This window comes from Cibotium barometz, chromosome 19 (assembly GCF_041138505.1).
Source record: "Cibotium barometz isolate CiBa-2024 chromosome 19, ASM4113850v1, whole genome shotgun sequence".
NCBI classification, from domain to species: Eukaryota; Viridiplantae; Streptophyta; class Polypodiopsida; order Cyatheales; family Cibotiaceae; genus Cibotium; species Cibotium barometz.
In genome coordinates this window covers 4,859,521-4,886,755 of record NC_141064.1, presented here as the reverse complement: position 1 = coordinate 4,886,755, position 27,235 = coordinate 4,859,521, and the positions used below count along the sequence as shown (strand labels likewise).

General features: G+C 47.4%; 1 protein-coding gene across 4 annotated transcripts in view; it reads left to right on the top strand.

The window, feature by feature from the left end:
* The first annotated feature begins 2,043 nt into the window (after nucleotides 1-2,043).
* EMB1345 (Transducin/WD40 repeat-like superfamily protein) overlaps nucleotides 2,044-27,235 on the top strand; it is a 91,313-nt gene continuing 66,121 nt past the window's right edge. For 2 of the 4 annotated variants that reach the window (XM_086813151.1, XM_086813150.1), the window contains exons 1-4: nucleotides 2,049-2,403; nucleotides 2,518-2,664; nucleotides 2,753-2,971; nucleotides 26,191-26,255. In XM_086813151.1, the coding sequence (XP_086669277.1) occupies nucleotides 2,170-2,403; nucleotides 2,518-2,664; nucleotides 2,753-2,971; nucleotides 26,191-26,255 (665 nt within the window). In that variant the 5' untranslated portion in view covers nucleotides 2,049-2,169. Of the gene's footprint in view, nucleotides 2,404-2,517; nucleotides 2,665-2,752; nucleotides 2,972-26,190; nucleotides 26,256-27,235 lie in introns of all 4 variants that reach the window. The other 2 variants (XM_086813149.1, XR_015268057.1) reach the window with 2 other exon arrangements.

Below are 27,235 nucleotides of genomic sequence, written 5' to 3'. Positions count from 1 at the left end.
TCATCTACTTACAAGACAACCAAAACAATCTTCCCATGCCTTTTTATTAGAACATACAAATTAGCATCAAAACCACTTCTTATAAACCCAATCTTTTTGAAAAATTGGTCTATCCTGTGATACCATGTCCTTGGGGCCTATTTCAGCCTGTACAATGCCTTCTTCAGCTGTAAACTTTGTTTTTTGACCCGAGCATTTCAAAACCTGGTGGTTAAGCTACATATACCTCCTCCTTGAGATGGCCGTTCAAAAATGTTGATTTGACATCCATGTGAAAGACTGTCCACTTTTTGTGAGCAGCAAAGGCAAGTACTGCCTTGATAATTGTCATACAAGCTGTGGGAGCAAAGGTTTCATCAAAGTCAAAACCCTCTACCTGTGCAACCAACCTAGCTTTGTATTTTTCAAGTGAGCCATCAATGTACTTAGCTTTCCAAACCCATTTGGTACCGATTACCTTTTTGTTTCGTGGTCGGTCAACTAGCTCCCAGGTGTTGTTCTTTATGATGTTGTCGTGCTTAGACTGCATCGCGGATGCTGTCCACTTTGTGCTGACTACTTTAGTCCAAAATATATTGGGCAAACCCTTTTCTTTCAACATCCATCGAGCCATCTCCATGACAGTTCGATAGCGGTGTTCTACAACATTTTGCTGAGGTGTGTAAGCAATGGTGAGTTAGCGCTTGACGCCCTTGCAGTAGTTGTCAAATTCCGTTTTGAAAGGAATTCTCCTCCTGATCTGTACAAAACTTTTGCACCTTCTTTCTTGTCTCGTTTTCCACAAGCTTATGCCACTATTTGAACTTGCCAAAAGCTTCAGCCTTATCTCGAAGGAAATAAACCCACATCTTCCTACTATAATCGTCGACTAACATCATAAAGTAAGAAGATATCCCTAATGCAATAATTGATATTTTACCACAAAATCAGCATGCACCAACTCTAGAGGAATCTTTGCCCGATTATTGCTTTCTTGTGAAAATGCCTTGTGTTGTTGCTTGCCCCTCATGCAAGCTTTACATGGTTCCTGCTATTCTAAAAATGCAGGCAAATTAGCTACCATACCCTTTTTTTGCATCTCCTTTAGCACTGCAAATCCAATGTGACCAAATTGCTTATGCCAAAGCTTGTTTGTGCTCTTATCTACAGACATTGTAAGGGCACTCAACTTGTAGAGATTGTTGCGCCTTACTTCTTTGTCGACTACCTTGCCAACAACATCTAGAATTTCTACTTCAATTTTATTGAAGGACCATTATTTTCATGTTTTGGACCTTAGCTTATGCTTCATTACAAAAGCTTAGCTTTCATCAAATTGGCACAAACTACTTTGTAACGTAGGATGAAAAAACTGCCATGAGCTGTTGGTGGAGAGAAAAGGACAATCTTGATAATTTTGATGAAGTTTGGGTGGTTTCAAAGCCTTCAATGTTTGCTATCCACATCCATGCCTCGTGATTAAGAATGAGAAAGATGGCTTTGAGATCTTGGGTGGTTTTGAGTAGACCACTTATGGTTTTCCACTCAATTTGGACCTTTGGGCACTATCCAATGGGTAAAATTACCTCTACTTCTCAAACCTTTGATTTTGCCTTAATTCTTAAACCTATATGAGGGTTTTAACTTTTTTTTTTCATTGTTTAAGTCCATAAATCTTGAGAAAGATGTTGTACTCTTTATGGATAGGTTTGTACGCTTTTGAAGGTTTTCTCAATTTTTACATCTTTAATGAGTTAAACCAACAAGAGTCGAGCATTTCAGGCTTACCTTGTTCTTTTTATTCTAACTTTTTTTTTATAAAGGAACTCAAGCTTTCAAGGACTTGTCCTCTTGTGGTTGGCCTATGCTCTAATACCACTAAGACATGAATCTTTTCTCCAAATACTTGCTTGAGCTTGCATTCAGATACATAAGAGTTGCACACCTTAAATCAACACACCACACCATAGCATTCTTTTTTTCTTACACAAATAGAGAATTGTGCCTTTGCAAAGCTGTGAGTTCTTCTAACAATAAGGATTTGTTACACTAAGTTTTTTACACCCTGAAATATTTCATCGTTAATCTAACCACGTTGATAACCTTGGAGATATGGATTTGCCAATGGTCACCCTTTAGAAATATTTCTCTTTTTTCTCATCATTGTAGCGAAGGTGGAGAGTATTGGCGATGGTGGGCAGGGTTGACAAAGAGATGGTGGTAGGACAGGAGGATGAGGTGGAGATGAGCGTAGTACAGGAGCTGGAAGGGCACAGCGACCGGGTGTGGAGCGTGGCGTGGAACCCAGCCAGCGGCTCTGCAGGCAGGCCTGCCATGCTGGCGTCCTGCAGCGGTGACAAGACTGTGAGGGTGTGGCAGCACGGTCCCTCACACGACCCCTGCTCGCCGTCCTGGTCCTGCGTGGTATTCGAAACTTGGCTCTGTCAGTCGGAATGTAGTTTGAGCTTTACCATGTGGGGATCTGTGTGCGTGTGTGTGAAAGTCCGTTAGTGAATATGCGCGTATGTTTGGCTCTAGGCGATTTTAGAGGAGATGCATAAGCGCACGGTCAGGTTTTGCGATTGGTCACCAGATGGGAGGCTGCTTGCCACTGCCAGTTTTGATGGCACGACAGCTGTTTGGGAAAATGTTGGAGGAGAATTCGAATGTGTTGCCTCCCTCGAGGTGAGTTTCAAAAATCATACTTGACTAGACATCGATGATGTTTTCGATTTCTCTCAGGGGTTTGCTTTGACGCCATTCTTTTTTCCAGGGTCATGAAAATGAAGTTAAAAGTGTATCTTGGAACTCGTCTGGAACCTTATTGGCCACATGCGGACGAGACAAATCTGTATGGATCTGGGAGTTACAGCCAGGGAACGAGTTTGAGTGTGCATCCGTGTTGCATGGCCATTCCCAGGATGTAAAGATGGTGTTGTGGCACCCATTTCAGGACATTTTGGTTTCTGCCAGTTATGATAATTGTTTAAAGGTCTGCTCTTAAACTTGGTTTGCAGTCTAAGATTTTTTATGCTTTTACATGAAGTTGTATGAGACAGGGTATATTGACAAACTTGTAGTTTGTATTTTTTCAATTCAAACAGTATCACAAGACGCTTAACAAGTTCGTTTGTGTAAAGCAATTATATGCACATCCTTGTGGACATTCCGCACTTGTAGTTTCTGCCATGTTGATGGTAGAAAATATGGTAGATCACTGCATTATTCATACTCTGATCTACTTTGAGGGTGCACTCTCAACTGCCGACTTTCTAGGCTATGCACATGCAAAAGCTCCCAACTTTACTGGCTCCTGGTCCTCCGCAGCAAAGTGGTGGGCCAAGCTCTCAACACATGTACTATACGGGGAGATCTTTATGTGACATGCGGAAGAACTGCCTGAATTAAGAACTGCACAAAAACGCAAAGATGAATGGAGAGAGGAGAGAGATACGTTGTTGAAACAGCATTTTCTGTAAGATGTACATAGATCCTAGCCAATCATGGCCTCCAAAAGGTAACATCTATGCCTATGACCTGTCTATCAAGGATCAGATGAAAACACAATGAACTGCACTTGTGTATTTATAGGCTCATGGAATTGCCCCTACCTTTACCCGGCTGCTGTTGGCCAGGTCCTTGGACAACAAAATGCCCAAAATCCCATACATAGACTGGTTAATGTAGGAATGTGCAGAAAGAACTGAGAGCAGAAAATGCAGAAGTGCAAGAGCGGAGAAGTGCTGTAAAACTCTGCTATATACACAGTAGATCCGGTACAAATGACTGGCTGCCCCTTGCCCATGTATATATTGCAAGGGGCAGCCAGTCGGCCTGTATAAACAGGGCCGACAGTCCCAATATGGGCCCACTAACTAGTGCTTCGGAAAAGACTCCCTATGCTGCTCCTACTAATGCAAGAACTTCAATGTCCCTGCCTACTGCCAACATTTGGTTCCAGAAAGCCCGCCGCAGTGTGTTCACATTCAAGTGGCCAAAACGAAAATGCCACAAATTACCGAGCTAAGTACTTGTAAGAGAAGAGAGTGCTGCGAGTTTGTAAATCCCATTCTCCACTCTGCCTTCCCACACAACCTAGCCCGTTGCTTTGTCTCGGATAGCAACTAAATGCTCATCAAACTCCACCCGCATGCCAGTCTTGCAAACCTCATGCATTGACAAGAGATGGGACATAAAGAATCAGGGAGGAATGCTTCCCCCCTCTGCCATTGGGAACGATCTCCAACCTGCCCTCACTGTGAATCGTGATAGTGGACTTGTCACCAATAAAGATGTGACCTGTTTGCCTCCGAAGCATAGTCACCAGGGAACGGGAACGGATATGGGAACGAGGGGCCAATCCGGAACGGAACGGGACCCCTTGCAATCCGGAACGACACGTTATCATATTTCAATACACATGAGTAGACAAATATACAATTAAAAGCAGGTAAAAAGAGACAAATATACAATTGAAAGTAGACAAAAAAAGACAAGAATTTGATAGCAAACTCAATGACCTTGTTCATATTTAGAAAACCAGAAGTACAATAGCTTGTACTTGGCTTTGAGAGAGAGATTGTACTTGGCTATGAGAGAGAGAAAGCTGTCTTGGTTCCCTTATGAGAGAGAGAGAGAGAGAGAGAGATTGTACAATGTACTTGGCTATGAATAATGAGAGAGAGAGATTGTACTTGGCTATGCACACTGTACTTGCAGCTGCACTCTGGAGTCTGCAGGTTTTTATAAGTTCTCAGAGAGGTACGTTTTTTTTTAAACGTTGATATTGACGTTTTTTTTTTGAACGTTGCAGGGCAGCCTGGCAGGTAGTCTTTCAACGTTAAAAAAAAACGTTGCATAATCTTTTTTTTTTTCCATGTTTTTTTTTTAGGGGTCGGCGGCGGCGCTACTTGCAGGTATCCGTTTTTTTTAAAAATACAAAGGGTGCCCAAAACGTTTTGGGCACCCTTTAAAAAAGGCCCAAAATTTGGGTCTTTTTTAAAGGGTGCCCAAAACGTTTTGGGCACCCGTAACCCTTCTACTCAAAAAAAAAAAAGAACGATACGCTATTACGCTGCCGGCGCCGGGCGGCCAGAACGTGGAAAAAAAAAACGTTAAGGGTGCCGTTTCGCGAATTCAGGGAAAAAAAAATAGAAAAAGCGTTCCTCCACGTTCCGCCGTTCCCAAGTTCCATTCCTCCACGTTCCCCCGTTCCACACCAATGGAACGGCGTTCCCATGTGACTATGCTCCGAAGGTCCTGTAACAGCTCTTGGGAAGGAGTTGTGTGCCTGGACGCACCACTTTCCAGAATCCACTCCCAAGTATCCCCAACGGTGAGACCAACCGCCTCCCTGCTCGAAGAAGATGAAGCGTCGGTGTCCATAATCTCCAAGTGTACAAAAGCTGGAGTCTTCGCGGCTGCAGCTGAGGAATCGGCACCTTTCTTGGTGCTTTGCTGAGGACATTTCCTCCGGTAGTGACCCTTTTGGCCACAATGGTTACAGGTCCGCTCGGCCTTCAAGGCATCACGATCCAAGTCGGGCTTCTTCTTAGAAGACTTCGATTGTGAAGAATTCTCTTTGCCCTTGTTGTTGTTGCGGCCTTTTGATCGCCCTCGGAACCTCCACCTTGTGGAGGGTTCAGAAACCACTCCTCTTGGTCCAAGATCATCGGCACAAGCTCCTCCCAAGTAATGGTGCGAAGCCTCTCGCTGGTGATCAAAGAGGAATAGAAAGCTAAGTACTGAGAGGACAGATGAGACAAGAGGGTGATGGGCATGTCCTCTGATGATATCTCCTTCCCAGCTTGAAGAACATCTTGCTGAAGAGCTTGGAGTTTGTTGATGTGCTCTCACATCGTCAAAAGACATTGCAGGATTCATCACTCGCATCTGCACTTCCAAGGAGACTCGTCATGGGTGATACCCGATTGTACAGAGAGGCCAAGTGCTGCCAAATCCCTCGAGCTAGCATCATGTGTTTGATATGATTGATCACTTGGGGTGTGCAGTTGTGGAAGATGAAAGAGCGCGCACAGGCATTGACATGATCCCACAACTGTGCCTGGGCCTCCCGGCAGTGAAATTTCCTCCTCCTTCGGATCTGGCCTTGGAACTCCAACCGTGATGAAGTTAGCCAAATCATAAGATTCCAAAATAGACTCCATCACCTTCCAAATGCCATTGTTGTTCCCGTCCAATTGTCGGTCCACCGGGAATGTCGGGAGAGTGGGGATCTTCACAGGTTTATTCTGCCATCTCGTGCAAATCTGCCATCTCGGGGGTTCACATGGTCTTGTGAAGGGAGGGTAGGTGGGAGAAGAGGCTGCACTTTCTTGCAAGGTGGCTGTCCAGCAGTGATGCCTGCCTTCTACCCGCTTCTCCATGTCCCGTACAGCCCGAACACTCTCCAATTAGCACGAAGCACAGCGGCCCTGCAAGCTCTCACTGTCTCCAAAGCTTCAAGCCACCTTTGGAATGTGCAGCAGAAATGAAATCAAGAACTGAGCAGAAAATGCAGAAGTGCAAGAGAGGGCAAGTGTTGTAAAACTCTGCTATATACACAGTAGATCTGGTACAAATGAGTTGGGGGGGGGGGGGGGGGGGGGGGGGGGGGGGCAAGTGCCCATATATATATATGGCAAGGGGCAGCCAGTCAGCCTGTATAAACAGGGCCGACAGCCTCAACATGGGCCCATTGACTAGGCATGGCTCGGTCGGCCAGCCCCTAGTCGGGGTCCTAGCCAGCCAACTCCCACAGGCTGACCAGAGAAAGCAATAAATAGCCCCCCACTACACGACTACAGAATTGGGAAAATTGGACAAAATCGGGGACTCCTCCCGCGGGCGGGCACACCCACATCACAGGCCCTCAGTCCCTACAGTATAGTATGGTATAGACAGGAGATGAATGCTAATAGTTAATGCCTAAAACAGGCTCCTAATTCATAGCCAAAATAGAGGGTTAAGTATGTCCACATCTGGGCATGTGACATTCCCTCCTGCTAAGCTTGATGACGGGAATCTAACTCATCTTGGATGACGGATATCATCCCTTTACTCCATGTGGACTCTATCCTTGGCATCTTGATTCCAAAACTTGAGGCACTCTTGACCACTTGGATCTTGTCTTGAAAACCTTCTGCTAGGACCTTGGATTGCTCCAATCTCTAATGCTTTGTTTTGCATTGAGAAGTGTGCAAATGTTCTTCTTGTCCCCTTCTTGGGCTGAAAACTTGTACCTTTCTTGGGCTAAGAGCTATATCCCTTCTTGGAAACCTGCAACCCCTTGTTCCACCCCTCATTCTTATAAGTTATACCATGGCTGCTTTACACATCCCTTATCAAGTTCGTACACACGCTCCCGAGTCCCCCCCCCCCCCTGGGGCGCCCGCTGCCTGTTCGCTTCTCTACCCCGTTTCAGCACAGTCTTCCCCCCTTTTCGCTCTTTTTCCGCTTCCCCCTCCTCGGTGCCCGCTCCCCCTTCCCCTCTCCTCACTGCACAGGGCCTCCCCCCGTCTACTGCCTCCCCCCCTCTCTCTTTTCTTTCCTTTCTCTCTTCGTTTCCTTGCCCCTGTCCTCTCTCCTCTCCCGTGCAGGTTGATGCTTCCAGGCTTCTGGGGTTTTCAGTTTTATTCGGCAAGCTTTTGTTGGATTATATATCATCTCTAGAGGGTCTATTGTATCATTTTCATGCCTATACTGGCCATTTATGAGGCCTTGCATGTGCATATTTATTTAGGTATTTTTTTCCTTTTTTTTAATGCTTTTATAGCATTTTTATGCTATTGTGGAGATGTCGGCCTGCTACAACTGGCCGACCAGCTCTCCTGGGGAGTATATAAGGGTTGCCCCCCTTTCCCCCATTTTATCTCATTCTCTTGCATCTTGTTGAAGTCATTAGCAATTGCTTCTGCTTCTTATCATTGTACAACTCCTACGGGCTTCCCTCGTGCTCAGTTTTCAGCAATAAACATCAGTTTCTAGCATTTACAGGTCTTGTACCTGGGCCTACATTTGTGTTTTCTATTTGCTTCACTTTCTTTCTTGCATAGCTTGAGAGGAGGATTTGCTGATTTTTTCAGCCCTTTTCTTAAGAGAAGGTTTCTTGTCAGAGGACATGGCTTCACGAGGTTTCTCTACTGCTGCTCCTTCTCCTGTTGATTCTCAAGCACCATCACATCCTGGATCCCTTGCTCCCGCTCCACAGGTGGTTCCTATTCCCAATCTTTCCTCTATGAGTTTCTCTCATCCAGGTCTTGCTCCCACCCCTTCCCATATACCATCCTACAATCCTCCCCAAGTCAGTGACTCCATGAAGCTTACAGCAACCAACTATCATGCTTGGTTCTGGATTAGTTTCTTGGAAGTCTCAAAAGTAGAGGACTGGTATTGCTTCTTCCATCGAGGCTGAGTATAAATCCTACCTTGTCTCCTCCACTGAGGCACTTTGGATTCATCAGATTCTGGAGCATTTGTGTTGTGCTGACACTTCCCTACTCACCATCTTCTCGGATTCTCAGAGTGCTATTGCTCTAGCTTAGAATCCTGTGATACGGGGACGATCCAAGCATATTGAAGTGCATTATCATTTTGTACGCAACTGGATTGAGTTGGGACTTCTTCGGCTGGCCTACTGTTCTATCAAGGACAATGTGGCTGATCTCTTTACCAAACCACTAGAGTTTGCCCTCGGCAGCAATCCAGGAGACCGCCTCCGGTGGTTTCTCCCCCGGTTCTCATGCTGACCCTCACTAGGGGGTAGAGAGAGGGGCAGGCCCTCAGGTAGCAGAGGACCAAGCCCCGACTTTGGGTGACCTTGCGGACGGTGAGTGGCGGACAGTTGGACCAAGCTCGGGCCTCCAACCGAGCGCCGTCGACGAGTGTGCCAGGGTGGCAAATCTCAAGAGTATTCGGTTCTATCAGAGAACCGTTACGAGCATTTATCTCAGTACTTTCCCATTGGTGACGCACCCTCTCCAGTCTTGGAGCGGGCCCTTCGGCCCCACCAGTAAGTCGGCCGATCCCTCGTCGAGTCCCCCCCCCCCGCCCCTCAGTGTTATGAGAGGCTAGCCGGCCTCTCTGAGCCCTCGGCGGGCCCCTCCCCTTAGCTTTCCTCTTTGATGGATCCTCCACAGTAGCACCCTTCCCCGACATCTCCACCCCTCCACCCTCTCTCGCCGCCGCCTCCCCCACCTCCTCTCCCAATTTTGCCACCGACTTTACCTGTCGTAGCGCACTCCGCCCCGCCTTTATCAGCCGAGCCCTTCCTCCCCCCTCCTTTCAATCTCTCCAGAGCACTCTCGTCGCCCCCCAGCAGCCCTTGACCCGGTGCAGATGCAGCTGATGGGATCAATCCGTTGCTTGATTCACGGATTCTCCAATCCGATAGAGATGACCATCGTTGCCTCGTCGATGAGGGCCATCTTGCCAGAGTCCCCAGGTGGAGCCCTGAGGATCCTGGGACAGTCTGTGGACTGCAGTTTCTTTCGGTGTCTGTCGACGGAAGGGACCGACATGATTGAGGAGACAATAGCCCCTGTTCGTGTATGTGTGGTTTTTCACCATTGTAGGCCCTCTACGCCAGATAATGGCGTGATGATCTTCTCTTTCCCCTTCAGTGTAGCCTCCTCGGGGGGACAGTGCGATCCTGAGTTAGTGGCAATTGCCATCGAGGATCAGGCAGTTGAGCTCTCCCACCATCTCCACAATCTCCGCATCATCGACATTCTCACCCATTTTTGGCCTTTGGCTAGGATGGAGCTTGGAGGTTCAACCCATCGAGGTCAAGACGGGGAGATGGTAGTCTCCAGTTTGGAGGTGCTGCTCTTTGTGTTCATGCATACCTCTGCTGCGGTACCTCTCCCCCCCTCTTACATATACCTCTACTGTGATTGATGGAGTCCGGAGCATGCATATGCGCGTGCTTGCATAGAGTGGTGCCACATGGAGGACAGGATTAGTGCCCACCTGGGGCGCTTTCCCCTCCGCACGGATTGTGATTATTCCCCATCTAAACCCTCGCCCAAGACTCTTCGAGTGGAGGGCAGTTCCGCTAGTGCCGCATCACACCGAGATTGATATGCAGATTGTTTCATGGAACATTCAAGGTTTAGGGGAGCCTCGGTGCTTTCATAGATGAGGTGTCCTAGGAGAGGCAAGCTTCAAAGGGCCACAGTGGGGGGACCCATAGACATTCTTTTCCTCTAGGAGCATCATCTCTCAGAGGGACGCACCCGTAGACACGGGAAGATTCTTCCAGGTAGGAGTCATACTTTTTGGTCCCCATCCTTCGGCGCCTTGGGGATGCAGGGAGGGGGGTGTATTTTTGTCAGTGAGCAGTTGTTGCAGGCAGTGACTGGTTGAGGAGTCATTGTCCTGGGGCAGATTGTCCTGGGGCAGGCACAGTGGATTACCATTACTATTGGAGAGGATAGCGTTGGCTTCCTCAACATCTATGCTCCGAACGCATTGCAGGTAGAGCCCTCTTTTGGAGCTCAGTATGGCAGGCCCTCTCTTAGGCTGACTTTTGGTGCTTGGGCGGTGACTCTAACATGATTGAGGGAGCAGAGGATAGGCTTGGAGGTGGCACGTCACAGTTTCAAGAGCAGAGTACTCAGCCTGGGAGGAGATGATTCTTGCAGTCAGGGGATAGGACCCTTGGCATCTTCCAGAGTGTGGGTGTAGCCCTGGGAGCCTTTGCTTCTCGAGATCGAATAGGAGCACCGGCCCCAACCTCTCTAGACTTGACAGGTTTTATGTTGATGAGTGGGCTTGCAGCCGAGGGGGTATGGTTGGTATTTTGGTAGGTACTCTCTCTCTCTCTCGCAGCATGTTGAGAGACAGCCCCGCCTCTGGCAGGACACCTCACAAAGAGTCATCACAGATTTCTTTGTGGTACACACATCCACATTAGAATCCACTGTCCACAACAGTTCCTCTACTACGACATCAGAGTCCACCACCTGTATCCAAAGTGAGATCTTTACAAAAGAACTCACACTTAGAGAGTTTAGCATAGAGCCGTTCCCGTCTCAAAATCCCCAAGACTACCCTAAGATGCTCAATATCCTCCTCCAGGATAAGACTATACACCAAAATATCATCTAAGAATACTACAACGAAATTTCCGAAATAATCTTGAAAGAGATCATTCCATCATTTGCTGAAAAGTAGTAGGAGCATTCACGAGCTGGAAAGGTAATACGAGAAACTCGTAATGGTCATATCATGCACGAAAACCTATCTTAAAGACATCTTCCTCGGATATCCCATATCTGGTGACAGCCAATACAAAGGTCAATCTTTGTAAAATAGGCAGCTCCTTGCATCCTATCTATCAAATCATCAGCTCTGGGAAGAGGATACCTATTCTTAATCGTCACTTTATTCAAATTTTTATACTTCACACATCCACCAAGTACTGTCCTTGTGCTTCAAAAGCACTAGGGATCCCCACGGAGATTTACTCATATGTATCTGCCCCATCTTAAGATATTCCAACAACTATCGGGCAATCTCATCCTCCTCCATTCGGCTCATCCTTTAAAGTGCAATACTCTCGGGCTAAGACCTCGGAAGCAAATCAATCTTATGATCTACCAAACTATGGGGTAATTCAACAGGAAGGACATTTGCGAATTCCAACTTGATGTCCCCTAAAGCATGTCTCCCCCAAGCATCTAACTTAAATGTACTTTAAAGTACAATTAACATCAGACGAAAGGGGATCAAGAACACACTGAAACACCTCATAATCTAAATTTTCAATTATATTATGAAGTTTTGCTGAATTTACAAGAGTAGAGGGTGGGACCACACAATCACCCTTAAGATAAACCGGGAAGACCCTCCATTACAAAGGACAAAGTATGATCTCTCCAATCAATATGAACATCATGGTTGAAAAACCATTCCTTTCCTAGAATAACATTTACCTTGTCTAGATTCATAATGAGAAAATCTGAGGGCTCTCTATAATCTTGGATAGAGATCGACCAGTTTTGCATTTACGAAGTTGTGAGTACTACCAGGGTCAAAAAGGATGTGTAGTGCAAAGTCTTCCCCAATACCAATCCATACATCCGTATAAGATCATTGGGACTTAAGACTGACATGTTGAAATGACATACCGTGCAAGAACTATGATCCAAAACTGTAGTATCAACGGAAGAAATTTTAGGGTTACCTTTTGCTACAACCACATGAGCTATCTTGGGCGCTTTCTTTACTCATGGGCAACTTTCCCTTCTTGCCACAACAAATGAAACACCCCCGTCACGAAAAGTCCGAAGGCCCTAGGTTTTTTTTTTCCGAGAAAAGATCCTTTCATTAGTTATAAAAAAAAAGCCCGCTGGGCTACAAAAAAAAAACTCTCGTGCTCATAAGAAGGCAGAGCAGAGATCCAATCAAGGCAGCTAGGGAGACTCTCCCTAGGTGCAAAAAGGTACAAAGATCAGTACAAATAACTGAGAGCTATATCATACAATAGGAGGGGGGAAAAGCCAAACAGGTGGCCTGTAATGCCAGCGGGGGGTACCCGCGTGTAGTGTATAGAAGGGGCCGCTGCGCCAAGTGGTGTGGAAGGCTTGGCGCCGCAAGATCGCCGCATCCGAGTCGCCCCGAATGCGGTCATACTTTCCTCGCAGGGGATCAACTCCTGCCAAATCCCCCGAACAGTCTCTGTCGGTGGCTCCAGTCTCCCCTCAAAGGCCCTGAAACACCGGGCTCTCCAGGTGAAGCAGATGGTGAGGCTGTTGAGGAGCTCCCATCGTAAATCCCTCTCCTGTGTCCAGACGGTGGACGAGAAATCCGGTGAAGGAACAAGGCGAGGCTGGCCCCTAATGAATCTGATGGCCTGGCTATCATGCTCCGTCTCGTATCCCAGAGCAGGCCTTGACGATGTCGACCAAGCAGCGGCAGCCCACGTATACATGCCCTTTGGAGAGAGGGGGCCAAAATACGCAGCATCCATAGCCAAATCTACTGCGCCTGTGGACAGTCCCATAGGCAGTGTCTCTGTGTCTCCAATGGGTGGCCGCATCGGACGCAGGCCGTCGGAAGACCACTATAGACAAGCCAGGTGCCAACTCCAGAGTCCCTCTGGGCAACCAGCCACTGAAAAGTCGAGATCCTGCGTGCCTGTCGACTAGCCTAGAGCCTGGCCCAAAAATCCTCCAGGAACTCCTGTGAGAGTCCCTGTAGCCGCCAATGCTCCAATGCGGCTGTGGAGAGACCATCCTCCTCGCAGTCAAAATATGCCTCCCCAACCGAACAGTGTACTGGAAAAAGGTAATCTCTGTGGCCTCGGGGGACACATAAAGATCACGCCACTCGTACTCGCCAGGGTTCCATTGGAGCCGGGCCAAGGGGCGCGCAGCATATGCCCAAATGCGCCAATCAGAGTCCTCATCTGCAGGGTCTGGATCAATATGCCACTTCCGGGAAGCGGCGGCCACTACCCGTATCCTCTGAAAGATGCACTCTGCAACCAAAGGCGACTCCGCCTCCACTCTCTGAAGTCTGCCCATCTCATAGTAGAGGCATTTACAATCCTCAGTGCAAGCTCTGACAGCAATCAGGATCTCCATCTGTGTAAAGGCTCCCATCCACCGTGGTGCCGCTGGCTCGAAAGGCGTGAACCACTCCTCAGTGAGTGCCTCCTAAATGTCATCCCTCATAATCAGCCCCCCTCTGAAGTGACTCAGCCTCTCCACTTAGACCTCCTTTGGGAGACTGCAGAAGGCCTGCCAGTCTCCAAAATTGCATGCTGGGCCTGCCGCCAATGGTCCCCAGGTTAGACGAGGTCGAGAACCCAGCATATGACCCTGCTTAGTGCGTACCGCGGGGCTCCAGATGAGCGGCTGTCTGGCCCGCTCCTCATCACAAGTAGGAGGTATCTGAGAAAGCCTCGGTCTCAGCAGCTCCCAAGCTCGCAGGATGCTCAAGGCAAATCTGTCCTCCCATCCTCTACTGAGGCCTGTCCTCCTCATCTCTATGAAGATCCATCGTATCTCTGGTGCCCAAGTGCCCCCTGTTGGAGAAGCCCTAGCCTGGAGTCGCTGAAAAAGAAGCTCCTTCCAAGGCTCAGCGCTTGGAAGCAGCCCCCGAACAATAAGCTTCCCCAATAAGGCTCTACTCTAGTCAACTGGATCTATAATGCCCAAGCCTTCCTGGGCCAGCGAAAGAGTAATAATTGCCCAAGCAACCTTAGCCCGGGCTGGCTGACCGTCCCGCCCAGACCAAAGAAAGTTCCTGATCAGCCTCTGTACCTGATTGATGCAAGAGCTCGAGAAGATCCAGCAAGATGTGATGTACCACATGGTCGCTAAAAGCACCTGATTTGTCACCACCACCCTCCGAGCCAAGGATGCCGAGCTGTACTCCAATACAAAAGCTTCTTTCGAATGCTCAGAATAAGCGGGGCAATCTGCTGCTCAGGTGACAAATCAAGTCCAATCTGGCATCCCAAATACCGCACTGCTGTGCCAGGAGGAATCCATCTAAAACCCGGGTTTGGGCTCCATGCCGGAGTGGGAGCGCTACTGATCCAAAAGGCCACTGTCTTGCGCCAATTGATCAATGCTCCCGAAGCTGCACCAAAAACCTGTAGCGACTGCTCTGCCCTTTGAAGATTGGCCTCCTAGCCATGCAAAAATAATCCCGTGTCATCAGCAAACTCAGAATCGAGCAGGTCCTCACCTCGGACTGGGAGCTGGAGTCCTCTCAAACCAACCTCCTCTGCTGTCAGATACATGCTCATAGCCTCAGCAAAGAAGAGAGAAAGAAATGGGTCGAGAGGGCACCCTTGACGGACTGATCTGGTTAACTCAAAACTCGGTCCCCGTCCTCCTGCCATCAGCACCTAGCTACGAGCTGTGGAATATATAGAGCCGCCACCCCTTGAATCCAAACTGGCTCAAAACCCAGGCGAAGCATAGTGCCCTTTAGGAAACCCCAATCGACTCTATCGTATGCCTTCTCAAAATCGAGAAGCATAACGACCAGGTCCGCCAAGACTCATGTGAAAGAGCCTCGTCTACAGAAGTGGGATCAGAAGGACCATTAATGATTGTAGACATAAGAGCATAATTAACAAACATGTTGCCCTCATGAATTTGTTTCCTTGTAACTCTGGAAGAACGCCGAAGAGAACCAGGCGGAGGAGCAGAGGGAAGCTCACGTAATCCAGAGTCACGAACTGTCTGATAATACCAATCAAGTACAGATCTGCTCGAACTCGCCGGAGGAGGAGCAGGGTCATCATCATCTGACTGAGTATCCTCAATAGAGGTGTAATAGTAACAACGGGAGCAGGAGGAGGAGGAGGTGCAGGAAGAAGAAGCTCACCACCCCCCTCTGAAGATGTAGGAGTCTCGTCGAATACCACATCACGGCTCACAACTACTTTACCGGCCTGAGGATCATAAAGACGATATGCCTTGGACACAGTGCTGTATCCGAGAAAAGTCATGCGCTGAGACTTCGAGTCCACCAACTTGGAGCGGTGCTCCTTAGGCATATGAACATACGCCGTACGTCCAAATATCCGGAAATGAACAACGGAGGGCTTCTCACCATGGAAAGCCTCATATGGAGTTTTGTCGGGAAGAGCAGCAGTAGGAGACCTATTCTGAATGTAGACAGCAGTGGAAGCCACCTCAGCCTAGAAACGTCGAGGTAATGAAGAATGGTCAAGCATAGCACGTGCCATCTCCATAATGGTCCTATTCTTCCTCTCGGCAACTCCATTCTGTGATGGAGTATATGCTGTAGTAAGCTGTCTCCGAATGCCATGTGTCTTGCAATATTACTGAAACTCCTGGGATGTGAACTCACCCCCTCCATAGGTCCTGAGAGCCTTGACCGAGTGACTGGTCTCTTTTTCCACCTCGGCTTTCCAATCACAGAAGTGATGAAAAGTCTCATCCTTGGTCTTCAGAAAGAAAACCCAAGTATATCTGGTAAAATCATCCACCATCACGAGCATGTACAACGCCTTACTCAAAGACGCGGTACTCATAGGACCACATAAGTCTGCATGAATGAGAGCAAGTGATGTCGAAGATCTGTGTGCTGCCTCCTTCGGAAAGGCGGCTCGGTGTTGCTTTCCCTGTAAACAAGAGGAACAAGCAGAAGACGGAGCCTTGATGGTCAGTAATCCATCAACCAACCCATCCTTCGAAGCTCGCTGTAGAAGTTGATAGCTCAAATGGCCAAACTGAGCATGCCAAGCAGAAGAAGCACCAGAAGAAAGCAGAGCGGTCAATTTGTAGAGGCCACTATTTTGGACTTCCTGAGCCATGATGCTACCAGTCGCCTTATCACGAATGGTAATCGCCTTATCACGAATGGTAATCTCATAACGAGAAAAGATCACCTCCGCACCCTAAGCTGTAAGAGCACTCACTGACAAAAGGTTAAAAGCCAAATCTGGAATATACAGAACGTCAGAGAAAACGGAAGATGGGGATAGTGCCATGACCATGCATTGGCACAGAAGAAGAATCACCCAGAGTGATCTCGCCTGATCTGGCAGTGAAGTCCTCGAACCAATCTCGATGTCAGATGAGCAGTAGCACCGCTATCAACAATCCAAGACCGTGACTGAGAAGTCACAAGAGCAAGTATATGCCGAGTACTTGCTAAGAGAAGAATTTGAACATCCTTCTTGGGTTGAGACACCGTCGTTGAGGAAGATTTCTTTGCTGCTTCATCACGCTTCTTCTTGTGACATTGGGGTGACTTGTGACCCTTCTTGCCACAATAATGACATTCAATGTCCTTATTCTTTGAAGATTTGTTGTCTTTATCCTTATCGGAATCCTTGGAGTTCTTGTCAGAACCCCCTTTTCCTTTCTTTTGTTGAGTCTTCCCTTTATCTCGTGCTGCCAAAGCTCCATCAGGGCCATTGGAGGTGCCAGTCCGCTCCTCAAAGCGAGACTCAATTTGCATAACGGAGGGGAGAACTTCCTCCCAAGTAACTGGAACAGGACGAGGAGAAGAAACCAGAGACTGAAAGTATGCATCAAACCTCTTTGGAAGTTTGGAGAGCAGCCGAATAGCCATATCCTCTGTGGAGATGTCCTTGCCACAAACAGCAAGCTCGTCCCGGAGATCTTTCATCTTCGAGATGAAAGCAGATAAAGATGGAAATGCAGAAACTGATAAGTTCTTCCAATGCCAAAATCCGACCCGGAGACTTAATCTCATAGAGATCTGCAAAAGCCTTCCAAACTTCATGTGTAGCATCTGCTGTACGCACATGAGAGAGAACAGCATCCTGACAGTTCAACATTAGGAAGGAGAAAACACGTTGATCATTCGACTGCCAAATATCAATCTGTGCCCGAGTCACACCACCGGAAGCAAGGGTGGGAGGGGTGGCATTGGCCAGTGTAACAAGCCAATCCCAGAGATCCACGCCACGCAAGGCCGATTTCACCTTCACCTTCCATAGGGTGTAGTTGGAACCATCCAACTTGGCAGACTCAACAAACATATGAAGAGAAGTGGGAGCAGCCATCACAAAAGCTTGGGCTCAATCTCAAGAAATGCACAAACTCTAAAGAAAAGGTGTCCTCCACAGGTACCAAGAGTGCCACCAAAGCTTGCAACACCACAAGCCCCCTCTGCAAAGGGAAAGGGCCACTGGAGAGGAAAACGCAGCAGTGAACAAGTGCTGTCCTGTAGAAAATAGGCTGCCTGCAGTCCACCAATCTCCAAGTGGGCAATGAAACGCTGATCAACAAGAGCCAGATGGCTGAATTGGTGAAGCCAATCTGAAGGAGATGCGACCAGCAGGGTGCTGTCCAGAAAACGCAGCAGCAAAAGCTATGAATCTGGAAGAAAACGCAGAGGAGTAGGTGCTGAAAACAGGGCTAAATCTGGGGCAGCAGAATGGTTGCTAAACCGGGAGCGATGATACCATGAAAAAGTGCACAGAGCGGAAGCAGAGTGGCACTAGAATGTGCTGAACAGAGAGTTCAAGAGAGAGAGAGAGAGAGATATGGAGCAAACTATGCTGAATATACTGAACCAAAACAGTCCCAAGCAAGAGACAGTGTTAGTCTCATAAGTGAGGGAGCAAAATATGTACAAGACTGAATTGAGAAATGAGAGGCCAGCACCCACTATTTATAGTGGGGAAGTGCTGGCCGACTGGAGCTCATAGACATGCCGATTGGAGCTGTTGGACATGGCCGATTGGAAAAATGCCAGAATGGCTGGGAAAAATCCTAGAAAAATAGTAAAAAAGGGGTGGCCAGCCCACAAGCAAGGGCCATACAAAAGGGGACCAAATGGGCACCGTAAAAGAACAGAAACTGGGGATGAAAGTGCTAACACTGTGGTGGCGTGGGCGAGGGCGAGGGCGAGGGCGAGGGGGTCTGGGGCGTCAAGCTCTGCATAACTCAATGGCTTTATCGAGTGTCACACCTCTCGGCCGAGCTCTTGCACTAGTTGCTAGCATGTGGTCCGGGTATGGTGGGTGGATCGGCCCTCGGAGTGCTGGTATGGAAGAAGTCGGTGAGAGCTCTCTGTGCTGGTTATCGAGCAAGTACAACTGATCTAGATCTCACCAAGGACTCCTTGTGTTTGCGGAGCTCTAGAAGAAAAAATCCCAGGCATCTCTAATCCGGGAAATCCATGATCCTAGAAAGTGGTCCGAACCCAGCGCGGAAGAGACAGTGGAACCTCCCTCGAATCTCATAGTATATAGGGGATCAACACATGTAATGATCCTTTGTCTTGGGCTCTGTGTGACAGAGTTGGCATATCCTGTCCTCTGGTGCGGCCGCCCTGGGCCCATATCTGGCAATATCCACTCTCAGATCTGGTGGGACCAAATGCGGATCTGGCCGATCGCACGTCTCACCCCAAAAGATAGGTGTGTGTCCATGTAGCGTGGGTGGATGATCCTCTGTTAGGCATAGGAGGTGATCTCTGTAGAAGGCCATCTTCATCCCCAGTGGACGACTAGCCGAACTCCATGTCCTCTGAATATCCAATATGACAATGTCCTTCCTGATAACCCTATTCCGCTTTGTGCGGCTGAGAGCAAATGACGGGGCCTTTATGCTGTACTGGAACGGGGGTGATAGAATGTGCAGCGGAAGAAGGGAAAGTGGAAACACAGGAGGGAGAGAGAGAGAGAGAAAGATGGAGAGGAAACACAGGTGAGAACCTGCTCTCAATATCATCATCAAAAGGAATACATGTCCCGAGCAAGAGGGGAGAACCTCGTAAGTGAGGGACTGCAGCTAGACATGCTAGGCAAGCAATGCAAGCAGTAAAATATGAGGGAGGCATGCCGGCTATATATACCTCTACATGAAGCAGCCGACTAGGGATAAATACCTCCACGACTGGGGAAAATCCCAAGACCATAAAATGGGGAATAAATATGGGTAAAATATGAGTGAGGGGTGACCAGCCCCTCTGACTAACATGGTCAGCCCTAGAGGCTAAAATAGGACACCAAATAGGAAGCTAGCAAGTAGGGGATGATGTCTAACACCCCCTCTCAGCACCGGATGCTGAGCAAACTCCAAGAAGCTAGAGACGCCGTCCTCGATCAAAGATGAAAGACTGTAGAAACAGGTACCAAGAAAGCTCCACAAGCAATCTCCTCAGCAACTCAGCTACAAAAGCAACAGAACAAGCTGCCAGGTACACCGTTTCTCTGGAAGAAAACAACCATATAGGCTACGACGTGCCACTCCAAATAATGGTTCCAAACCCAAGTGTAAGAACACTCCCGGAAGTCGAATGTCGTGTATCCAGCCTGGAGAAGGTATGAAAAACCTCAAAACCAACCAAGATCAGATCCTGTATATAACCAATCCTGGGAGAAGCAAACTGCTCCTCACTGGAACCCTCAAAAGAAATAGAGTCAATCTGCTCCAACTCTGTACCAAGAGTAGCCAAATGCTGTATAAAAGCATCCTTTGAAAAGGTCGGCATCGCAAGATGTAAAGACTCTGTAGAAAATATGGGGTCCATCTGCCCAAACTCCATAACATGAGTTGCCCAATGCTGTACATAAGTACACGCCACTGAGGTGGGCATCGCAAGATGAAAGGACTCCACATCCCCCTCTGAAAAACGATATCGTCGGACTGGTACAAGCCCAACCTAATTCTGATCCAAATCCAAAAAACTCTGGAAGTACCACTGTGCCCCAGGCACGGTTAGCAACCACAGATCCAAAGCATCCCACTGGGTCCAAAAAACCATCCTCCAAAACAACAAGCCATCAAAACTAGCAGGGGAAGGGGCATCCTCAGAAGCATCACAAAGAGAGGCAGAGGTAGACTCCTCACAATGAGAAGGGAAGCAGGAATATAAACTGCAGTGGCAACAAAGTCCTCAAAAGCATCACAGATAGCAGAAGACTGTTCCAGAAGTAGAACCAGATCCCAAGAATCAACAACAGATAAAAGATCCATGTGCAAGGATCACACCGCAAAAGGGCAAACCACAAAGGGCAAAACACCCTCCTTGTTCTGCAAATACTGCAAAGAACACAAGCTCGGACAAAATAAACTCTGCTAAGGATCTCTGAAAAGATCACTGCTCTCCTCCAAATAACTGTAAACTCCTGTCAAAGAAGAATGTCTCCACAGGTACAGCACAGCTCCAGAAACTGATCCTCAAGTGAAGTAGCTGGAGAAAGGCTCCCTCTGAGTGTAGAAAACTCCTATGGGAAGCAAAACGCAGCCAAAACACTGCTACCCAGCAAAAATAGCACTCCACCGCGAACAGAAGGCAAGGAACATGTAGAAACCGGGAAACCGTGTAGGCCAAGAACAAAACACAGGTATAGATGCTCCAAAATCAGCAAAACGCTGACTGAAATCTGAAATTCAGAATCCTCCTCAAGTACCAAACTGCCTCCAAAGCCACAATCCAATCAAGAAACCCCCTCTGCAAGTGATCTGTGTCCACTGGAGAAGAAAACGCAGCCAAACAAGGGCTACAAACCTGAAAATTCAGGCCAACCAGTGTCCACACCTCCTATGAGGAAAAACGCTGAAGAGAAGGTACCTTCGGGTCCAACAGATGAAGCCCAGTTGAAGGTAGAGCTACCAGCAAGATCGGTTCAAAAAAACACAGCAACCATAGCTGCATATCTGAAAAACGCAGAGGTATAAGGGGCTGTAGAACGGGCTGAATCTGGAAACGCAGAAGAAATAGGTACACCCAAGCCTCAGATTAGCAAATCAGCATCAGAAACCTGTAGAAGAAAAAAACGCAGCAAATATGCTGCTGTTGGCCTGTACAAAACAGGCGACCAGCACTACAGGGGGGGTATGAACGCTGAGAACTGCTGCAAACTGTTGTAGACAGCCACCTGAAGAAAAACGCAGCAACCTATGTGGTGCTGTCCTTGCTGAAAACGCAAAAACGCAGGTCTGTCCAGGGGCCAAAAAAAAAACGCAGATATGAAGAGGTATAGGAGGGAGCATCCAACGCTGAAAATCACCGGCGCTCTGATACCATGATAGAATGTGCAGCGGAAGAAGGGAAAGTGGAAACACAGGAGGGAGAGAGAGAGAGAGAAAGATGGAGAGGAAACACAGGTGAGAACCTGCTCTCAATATCATCATCAAAAGGAATACATGTCCCGAGCAAGAGGGGAGAACCTCGTAAGTGAGGGACTGCAGCTAGACATGCTAGGCAAGCAATGCAAGCAGTAAAATATGAGGGAGGCATGCCGGCTATATATACCTCTACATGAAGCAGCCGACTAGGGATAAATACCTCCACGACTGGGGAAAATCCCAAGACCATAAAATGGGGAATAAATATGGGTAAAATATGAGTGAGGGGTGACCAGCCCCTCTGACTAACATGGTCAGCCCTAGAGGCTAAAATAGGACACCAAATAGGAAGCTAGCAAGTAGGGGATGATGTCTAACAGGGGGGAGTGCCTCCATCTACATACCGTGCATGCCAAACCAAGTGCCTACTTCTTGTGCATACTAGCACTCTGTATCTCCCTCGAGTGTCAACTATCTCGAGGACTCCAGGGCTAGCCAGGGGTATCTATCTAGTGGAAGCTCCATAGCTTGTGCCAGCATGTCACTGTCTGGAATAGAGCCTTTGTCACTATCGGTGCAGCCTCCATCAGTGCCCGTACGATCTCACGTGGCATCGATGGCTTACTCCTAATCATGCGCGAGATCATTGCCACTAGGGGCCTCTCCATCGGCTTCCACCCATCATATACCTCCTCTGTATTTGTCTCGGCTGGCTCTCTCCTCTGTATTTGTCTCGGCTGGCTCTCTCCTCTGTGTCCTCTTGTGGTATAAGCTGGGACCCCAGATGGGGGCACCATACAATAGTGTAGGTGTAACTAGAGTATCAAATAGCCAAAGCTTTATCCTTGGTTCTTGAAACTGTATCTGTGAGCATTGCCTCTCTAGCGAGCCAAGGGTTGCATATCCCCTCATCAATCTAGCTTCGGCCGACTTCCGCATCGAGAACTAAGGTCCAACAAAAGTGATCCCAAGGTATACATATGAGGTAACATACTCCACAGGCTCTCCACTGTATGTAAACTGTATTGCAGATCTACTTATCCACTATGAGGAGGTGTTAAAGATCATGACCTTGGTCTTTCCAAGGTTCACAGTGAGGTCCCGGTCCTCGCAAAAGGCCCGTAATGCATCCAAATGCCTCTGCAGCCCCTCTGGTGAATTAGAAATAAGAACAATATCATCTGCATACAAGAGGATCGGTATTAGAACTCGTGCTAAATGTGCTTGGTCCTCCTTGTTTGTCTATGTAATCCGAGATCTCGTCAATGTATAGACCCAATAGAGTAGGAGACAAGGGGCAACCCTGCTTCACCCCGATAGTGCTGTGTATGATATATGAGTCACCTCCTGGAGCCTGTACTCTGCCTGTGATGACTGACTCATAGAGTGTAATGATTCCCCAAAGCATCACTGCTGGCACTCCCATATCTTGTAGTCTCCTCATCAGTCTGGCCTGTGGGACAGTATCAAAAGCTTTGCGGAAATCCACAAAGTAGCAATATATCCGATGCCCATCAGCTCTCCCGTCCTCAATGATCCCCCATAGTGTAAAGATATGATCTAGTGTGGAGCACCCTCTCCTGAAGCCTGCCTGCCCCGGTGCTCTGAGTCTACTCCTCGGACCATCTACTAAGCTCATGCTCCAAAATTGAACCATAAATCTTGGCCAAGGTGTGACCAATCATGATAGCCGTGTAGTTGTTGGGGTACATGGGGTCACCTGCTTTCAAGATAGGTACAATAGTATTCGATGACCAGCTGGCGGGGAAGCCCTCACATAGAGCCCTGTTAAACATGTGAACCAGTAAAGGGACTAGTGTGTCCCTAGCATGAGAGAAATGCTTGGTGAGGAGTCTATCATGATCCTGTGCTCTCCGAGTCTGCATCCTGTCATAGCATCTCTCACCATGCTCAAGTGAAAGAAGGAAGAGTGGGGGGACCAAGGTTCGGGTGGATGGGGGAGAGGTGGCTTCTCGGGGGCATGGTAGAGAGAGGTGGCATGTGTGCCAAGTGCCGGGTGAAGTAATCAGAGTCGGCAGGCGATGATCTTGGAAGATCCTCCAGGTCTCCTTACAGTCCCTCCCAAGAAATAGCATGTATAGCTCTTGCTCAAGCTTGGCTAGATAGGCTCTCTTCTTCCTCCATGTGAGACGTCGGAAGATCACTCTTACCTGCTAGTAAGTGATGGATCCTAGCGCCACCTCCCGCTGTAGATGGGCTTGGGTATCACGACATTCCTCGTCGTACCAGCTATTCTGTGGGACAGTCCCTCTTGGTGATGTAGGGGTGGCTGCGAGTTGTGTGGTAAGCTCATCAAGTGGGATGTGGCAGTTGAGGTTGGAGAGGATGTGGTAGACATGATCAGAATAGATGAAAGAGGTCTCTCTGGTGAAGTGGTATCTCGGGCGGTGATGGGGCAAAGCAGGTGGTTGGGTGGTGTATCGGCATGTGAGGGAGAAGGCTAGGTATGCATGGTCGGCTGCAACACCGATGGGGCGAGGCGAGATGAGAGAGAGAGAGAGAGAGAGAGAGAGAGAGAGAGAGAGAGATTATATTAACGTCTATAAAAGACCCAAATATGCTCTTATGTGTGTGTGTGTGTGTGTGGAGTGTGTGTGTGTGAAAGCATATCTTGACATGGAGTTCTACACCCACTATTGGGCACTGATGACGTTAGTGGGGACGTCGTAGTATCTAGTCCATACTATGCATAATGGAGTTGATAGTTATATAGTCTTGTGGGTTGACTACCATGAGTATATAACATGCACGTTCCTAAAAGGTGAATTTGGGCATGTTCCTGGATTCATCTAGGTATATATATATAAAAGACCCAAAGGTTCTATGAAACCAAAAGATGTTACATATTTTCCATGATTAAACTATTTGTCGAGAACATGAAGAATCGTCAAAAGAAAGACAAGGTCGACACACTACGCTAACCTTGTGTGTACAACAGAGTCTGCATAAAAAGCCTCATGTATTATCCTCTCCTATGATTGTGTAGAGGGACCAATGTCCAACCAGGATCATGCGTCTCATCCAATAATAGTACCATTCTCCTCCATAACGGAGGGGAGGATAGGGGTGCCTGGCTCATTGAAGGGATCGTGCTCTCTCTAGTGATTCCATGGGTGCGTGTGGCCAAAGGGTCCTGTGCTTGGGATGGCCTATGTGATCGCTTTGGCCTTGTGGGGCCTGAGTGGCATACTCTGTTGTAGGTGGAGGTGGTCTAAAGAAGTGTGTAATGGAGGTCTAAGGAGCATCTTACTAGCTTTGACTCTCTAACCTTCTGATGACGGTGAAGCTCTAGTACGTACATACTTGAGCATTTCCTATCCTCACATTGGGTAGGTCCATTGCGTACCACGATGCAGTACCAACAGAGATCATTTCCTGAGACTCACAGTAGATGGTTTCATCCAGAGACCAAGTTATCTCGATGCCTTCATGTCCTATGCCATGAGGATAGCCATTGGCCAGCTTAGGGTATCATCCCATAGACTGAGGATAGAGACCGGCAGAGCTGAGCCGATACCCAGAGAGGACAGGACATGTAGACTCTGTCAGACGAGGGTTGAGTTGGAGGAGCACTATGGTTGCCAGTGCCCAATCTACTATTAGATCAGAGGGAGATTTCACTTTCTATTCAGAGAGGGCTTTGGACCCTTATCCCGGATGATGGATCATGAAGTACCCAGATCAGAGAAGCCCTCCTCTCAACTTATCATCACCAGTTTTTTCCAGCCTAGAGGGGTCGATAGGGAGGCACCAGAGCCCACCACAGTGGATACGGGAGCCTATACCACACTGCCCCCTCACACCAGCCCCATGAGAGTCACATCAGATTGGGCATGCACTCTCTAGAGACCTAGACGCCCCTTGTCCCGTGAGACCCGGACCACCCCCAGCTCATCAGCCCCGGATTCAGGAGATACTGGCCCACCATCGAGCAGCCTCATCCTCACAGTGGACTATCGACATTTATAGCCTTCTTGTATCACCCATGATGGACATCCTTGATGGGCCCTTGCCTGACAAACAAGGTTGATTGACTGTTTTTATTCAGCTCTCCCATATCCCATCACTTATTGTACCCCGTATACTTGGCATAGTAGGATCTACATTTTTCATCTTGTATAATCTCAGAGGTTTGAGATCTTACCTTTGAGTTTTCAGTTTTAGTTTACTGCTGCTTTACCTTATTTCATCCATGATGAGATTTCATGGACACTATGTACACATCATTTTGGTCTCATACTCCCTTTGGGTCTTTATCATTTTGTTGTCATAGACTTTTGAAGACGTTAATAGAACTTTCTTTCTTTCTCTCTTTCTCTCTCTCTTTCCGGAGGTGGGGTGCTTAAGTATATTCTGTTGGTGGAGAGCACTCATTGATCTTCTAAATAGTTGTCCATCTAGTTGTAGTACACCAAAAAAGGTGTTTTGAAAGGGACATAACTCTGTTTTAGAAAGAATATGATTGCTTTTGAAGTTTAAGAGTGCTGATCATGTTGAGCTATGCATTTTGGGCTTTCTGTGCAGAAGCTTGCTTGTTCAAATTCACCACAATGTCTTTGTATATTATGAATCTTTGAATATGTAATGCAGGCTCTTGTTTTTTTTCTTAGCTGATAAGTTTTCGAACAATATGAACAAAAAATTTCAGGCTTGGGCTGAGGATAGAGATACTGAAGATTGGATTTGTGTTCAAACACTTGGCAATCCTGGTAGGTAGGATATCAACTGTGTCCCTTTCCTTTTCGTAGAAACTCCTTTTAAACCTTTTAAAGCACTTTTCTATGTTCATTTGTTTTTCACTCTTGCTTTTCTTGTATTTCAATGTCCCTTTCCTTTTCTCAAAAACTCCTTTTAAGCCTTTTAAAGCACGTTTCTATGTTCATTTGTTTTCCACTCTCGGTTTTCTTGTAATTTTAATGTTCCTTCAAAATTATAAAATTATTGTCAGGATATTGTTTTGCAGTTTTTCCTTTTTTGTTATAAATATCTGTTAATGTGGATGATTAACCTAATGAGGTCACATCTTGACATTTATGTCTTCAGGACAAAAAAAATTCAGCTGAGTATATGGGGCATATAATTCCTAAGTTGTGCATTTCATGGTTTATTTGTCAAAGTTTTTACCTGGATGAATTCATATATGTTAACAATCATGATTTCCATGGTATGGTTTCAATGCGAACTTTGACCTTGGGTTTAAAGCCTGACAAGAAAAGGAGATTTAAAAGTGGAAAAATCTAGTGTAACATGCAGCGGAAAGTATTCGTATTGGAGGATCCTGTCACACATGCTCACATCGTCTTCTGTATCCTGAGTTCCGCGAGTTTAGCAATCCACTTTAAGACTTCAAACTTTAGAGAGATATGAGAGAGAGAGATGAGAACTGTACACCGTATGGGGTCCCGAATTACCCACTGAAGGGCTCCCTATCCTGTTACCGAGATAGAATTTGCTTTTTTTAACTTTAAAGAGACTGACAGTGTGACTGACGATAAGCCAAACGCAAGACCTCTGAAGATCAAGTGTTGGGCTGAACTGTACACTGTTGTAGAAACACCAAAGATGTCCAATCTCGAGCCTATGCACTCTTCCCAATGGTATGAGGGAGGGATGCAAAGCTAAGGCTGAGAGATGGGCTGTTTGGGACTGTTCTAGACTGAGTATGAATGCTGTAAATGAATATAAATGCTGCG